Genomic DNA, 4,953 nt, shown 5'->3' on the forward strand with positions numbered 1-4,953 from the left:
GAGGAGGGGGGGCAGGGCCTCATCCACCTGGCCAGTAGAACAGCCACTATTAGGATTCAGTTTTTACAAAAGTTTCTGTCTGGTCCGACAGACTTGGTTTGGAGGAATGTTGCCAGCTGCATTCTCAGACGTGTAAGTAACCTGGGGCTGGATACTGCTCTGTTTTTAACTGATTCTAAATTATTAAAATTAAGTGGGTTACCACCGTTTTATCAGCGTGTTTCTAGGTCATGGACCCTTTTTAGTCATAAAACGTGTCAAGAATCTAACTCTCTGTACTGGTTGTTAAAGGAGCCACTGATCCACCGGGCCAGGCTGGAAATCACCAACAGTACCACCCCCGGCCTGACCGGGGCGCTGTGCAGTTCAGGGACTGTTTGCCTCCAGCAGCTGTTTGGTGTAGCGGGTCCAGCGCTGGACAATGCTGGGGCCCTGGGCACTCTGCTGGGCCTCCGATCGCACCGAGTGGCTGGGAGACTCCTGGAGCTCTGCAGACAGAGGCTGACCATTAAAGAAAAAAGCCTTCTGAAGGACTACAACCTAGGGAGAGTCACACATGACCCCACTGACCCCTTCCCTGATGTCCACCTGAGCCCCGTTGTAGGAGAGCTGACAGGCCCCCTGCTCACGCCATGTTGCGCAAATAGGCTTTTCGTAAACATGGCCCCCCCCCAACAGGTTAGGGGGCCGCAATGGGCCCGGCCCACAGTGGAAGTTGTTTTATCAACCTCCCCTCAAGAAGTGGACTGCCGACCTCCAGTGGAGAATTTTACATGGCCATGTGCAATTATTTTATCTCTGTTCTTAATCCAGCTGATTTGAGCACGTGTCCTTTTTGTGAGACTGTTCTTCCCGTTTTTACTGATTGCAAGAGACTCAATACAAAAAAGAAGAAAAAGACAAGTGGCAATTATTAAATTATCTCTCGGGGGAAGCTCTCGCTCTCTCTCTCTCTCTCTCTCTCTCTCTCTCTCTCTCTCTCTCTCTCTCTCTCTCTCTCTCTCTCTCCCTCTCTCTCTCTCTCTCTCTCTCTCTCTCTCTCTCTCTCTCTCTCTCTCTCTCTCTCTCTCTCTCTCTCTCTCTCGCTCTCTCTCTCTCCCTCTCCCTCCCTTCATGTCCTGTAGCCAAGCCCCAGAGGACACTCATGGAAGCAGACGATGTTGAAGGTAAAGAGGAGGGAGACAAAGGACATAGGAGAATGAATATGGTGGAGAGAGAGAGGGAGAAAGGGGGGATGACAGAGAGGGAGAGAGAGGGTGTGAGAGAGAGAGAGAGAGAGAGAGAGAGAGAGAGAGAGAGAGGTGAGAGAGAGAGAGAGAGAGAGAGAGAGAGAGAGAGAGAGAGAGAGAGAGAGAGAGAGAGAGAGAGAGAGGCAGGGTGAGAGAGAGGGAAAGAGAGAGGGGATGAGAGAGAGGGGGGATGACAGAGAGGGTAAGATAGGGAGAGAGGTAGGGATGACAGAGAGGGAGAGGCAGAGAGAGAGGAGATGACAGAGGGAGAGAGAGTGATAGTGATATATATATATATATATATATATATATATATATAGAGAGAGAGAGAGAGAGAGAGAGAGGGTGAGAGATAGGGAGAGAGGGGGGGGGGGTGAAAGAGAGAGAGGGTTAGAGAGAGGGAGAGGAGGGGGGGCGACAGAGAGAGAGGGTTAGAGAGAGGGAGAGGAGGGGGGGGCGACAGAGAGAGACGGCGGGGGACAGAGAGTGTGAGATAGTGGTGAGAGAGGGAGAGGGGGAATGAGAGGCTGATGGCGCGGCCGTTCCTCATATTGCCACATCTTCCTGTTCTCGCGCTGAGAATAGACGCTTTGAATAATTCAAGGGCCTGCGGGAGGTGAATAATGAATACTGGAGAGTGATTAACAGATGAATGCTAATAAACCAGAGCCAGCCAATGGAGATAGGGAGATAGAGAGAGAGAGAGAGAGAGAGAGAGAGAGAGAGAGAGAGAGAGAGAGAGAGAGAGAGAGAGAGAGAGAGAGAGGAGGAGGTAAGAGAGGGAGAGATGGAGGAGGATAGAGGCAGATAGAAAGGGGGAGAGAGAGAGAGAGAGAGAGAGAGAGAGAGAGAGAGAGAGAGAGAGAGAGAGAGAGAGATAGAGCCAGTGAGAGAGAGATCAATGAGAGAGGCATATAGGGAGAGATGGATAGCGAGAGAGAGAGATAGAGGAGGAAATGGCAGAGAGAGAGATTGAGAGAGAAACAGATAGGGAGGAGGAGAGATTCAGAGAGAGGCAGAGAGGGAGAGAGAGAGAGGGATTCCCCCCCGCTGTTTTCTTTCACCTTCTCTACCCACTCAAAAGCTGCTCATTCACACACAGGCACACGCACATGCACAAACACACACACACAGACACACACACCACTCAGTGAACACAACCAATATCCAGTCCAACTGCTTCCAGGATACAGAGGGTTCAGGCCAATGCAATAATTAGCCTATACATAGTGTGTCTTCAAATTGTGTCATTGTTTTATTGTCTTAATGTATTTGCATTAATCCTCTTATTTGTGTTTGCCTTGGCCTCATGTCTTTGTGTTGTCATTTAGTCGGACCACCCAACCGGGCCTTTTGGGTTGTCTGTGGCTGCCCCTTCTCATCTTCCTCTCACCTCTCACATCACCACACAAAACAAAACCACGCCAAACCCGTAACCCGTGTGTTGATAGTAATAAGCCACGGGCCGGTTATAGCATCAGCCTGATATACACACCGTGCTCTACCCTGATGGGTTTTTCGGGCATGTGGATGACATCACAACAGGGTAGGTTTGGTGTGTGTGTGTGTGAGACAGTGTGTGTGTGTGTGTGTGTGTGTGTGTGTGGGGGGGGAGGGCGGGGGACTGACGTGGACAGGAGGTCCTAGCCTGGGGAGGGCAGCTCTGGTGAATAATGCATCCCTGCAGCCTCACGCAGAGACTGGTCACTGCCACCCGGGGTTTCCTCTGCATGGAGGTGAGATAACCTTACATCTCTCTCTCTCTCTCTCTCTCTCTCTCTCTCTCTCTCTCTCTCTCTCTCTCTCTCTCTCTCCCTCTCTCTCTCCCTCTCCCTCTCTCCCTCTCCCTCTCTCTCCCTCTCTGCGACTCTCTCTCTCCCTCTGTCTCTCTCACTGTTTCTTTCTATCTCTCTTATAGTCTCTCTCTCTCTCCATCAGATAGAGAGGGAGAGAGAATGAGTATAAAGAGGGCGAGAGAGTCAGATCTGATTCTCTCTCCCCCTCCCTCCCTGTCTCACTTTCTCTCGGTCCACACGCTTGTGTGTCACAGAATGATCTAAAAAAGCATTCATTCATTCCCTTCATGTTGCCCTTGCCACAGACACAGAGAAATACATACCCACACATATACCCCTCTCTCTCTCTCTCTCTCTCCTAAGTGGTTTTGTGCCTTGCAATTACTTAGACTCCCCTCATCGTTAAAAAGAACCACTCTACTGTACATCCCCCAATGACACAAGCCAGTTACACACACATGTTCTAAATATACATCTCACATGTGTGTGAAGAACAACACACACCCACCCCCTCCTCCTCCCAGCTCAGCCAAGAGAGAGGTTGTGTTCAGTGTGTGAGGAACAGCCTATGCGGTGAAGGGAATACTTTATCCTGAGGCATACATGAACACCTACACACCCAAACGCTGTCGTCTATGACAAGAGGGAGATGCTAAGCCTGTCGAACCAGTGAACAAAAGCATGATTTTGAGCTTTGAGGGTTTGTTGAAAGCAGTGCTGAATTAACCAGGCGTGTACAAAGAGAGACGCTTGGTGAGCTTCTGTCCATTGGATGACAACGATGCAGGCCTTTTACCGTGTAGCGTGTAGGCTTATTCAAATGATGTCGCCACATGGTATAGCTTTAATGAGGAGGAAGGCAAGCTGTTTAGTTGCTGCTTGTCTTATCTTTTCGGGTGGACTGGAGGATTGGCGCATGTGCACAATGGGTATCCGCCGAAGTGCGACTGAGGAGGATCCTCCTGGGAACACCAAAATCCCCTGGAGCTCTCAGCTGAATAAATAAGTGGACGTTTCTATTCTTTCTTGTCATGGCGTTTTCACAGCTTGTCCCAGACCTTTCACTGTCATCGAGTCAAATTCCTCGCAGTCCGAAATAAAAACAGAACAGACTGGAAATACCACAATTATTTGATTACAATTATTTCCGTGGAGTGTGTGTGAACCATTTCTCTCCGGCGAGAGACGAGTGAAATGGGTATAATGATCGGAAACAGACTTTTCCGATTTTACCTTTTCCGTTGTTGAGTTTTCTAGTCTTTGCGTTTTGTGTCGTTATATTTTTTTACTTTCACTTTTTAAAAACGTCAGGGAAGGGTTGATAGAGTGAGTCACGCCATGCTCCTTATATATTTCCTCAGAATAGCGGCTCCTTTCGTGGCGTCTTCCTGCCGGTTACCGCGGGAATAGTCCACCTCCAGGTTAGATGGTGGCTTCCCCTTCCCGTAGTGGGACAGGGGGGTCTGCTCCGGGAGTCTGCTCAGCGAGACGGCCCCAGAGGGAGGGGATGTCTGAGGTTTCACCGATCTCACTCTGGGCGTTTGGGAAAACACGTAAATAAGAAGCGTGCAATCGCACAAACATACACGCACACACACACACACACACACACACACACACACACACACACACACACACACACACACACACACACACACACACACACACAACCACACACCCACACACCCACACACACACACACACACACACACACACACACACACACACACACACACACACAAACGCGCGCGCGCACATACGGACGCACGCACACGCGCACGCACAAAAAAACGCAAGCAAACGAGAAGGGTCCATATGCAGGAGAGTGGGCTCTATCGGAGAACGGCTCCAAATAAGCAACAGACTCAGCAAAGTGCGAATTGTGTTCTCTGTGTTGATGTCCATTGTTGATAAAAAAAATTCTGACT

The 4,953-nt window shown here is 49.8% G+C and overlaps 1 protein-coding gene across 1 annotated transcript in view; it reads right to left on the bottom strand.

Moving 5' to 3' along the window:
- Window positions 1–366: 366 nt before the first annotated feature.
- LOC115547119 (keratin-associated protein 5-1-like) overlaps window positions 367–4,953 on the bottom strand; it is a gene marked incomplete at its 5' end in the record, with an annotated part of 16,959 nt that continues 12,372 nt past the window's right edge. Inside the window, 3 exons of the mRNA XM_030361087.1 lie at window positions 367–488; window positions 4,425–4,536; window positions 4,651–4,799. Of these exons, the coding sequence (XP_030216947.1) occupies window positions 367–488; window positions 4,425–4,536; window positions 4,651–4,799 (383 nt within the window). The remainder of the gene's footprint in view (window positions 489–4,424; window positions 4,537–4,650; window positions 4,800–4,953) is intronic.

Source organism: Gadus morhua, chromosome 7 (genome assembly GCF_902167405.1).
Source record: "Gadus morhua chromosome 7, gadMor3.0, whole genome shotgun sequence".
NCBI classification, from domain to species: domain Eukaryota; kingdom Metazoa; phylum Chordata; class Actinopteri; order Gadiformes; family Gadidae; genus Gadus; species Gadus morhua.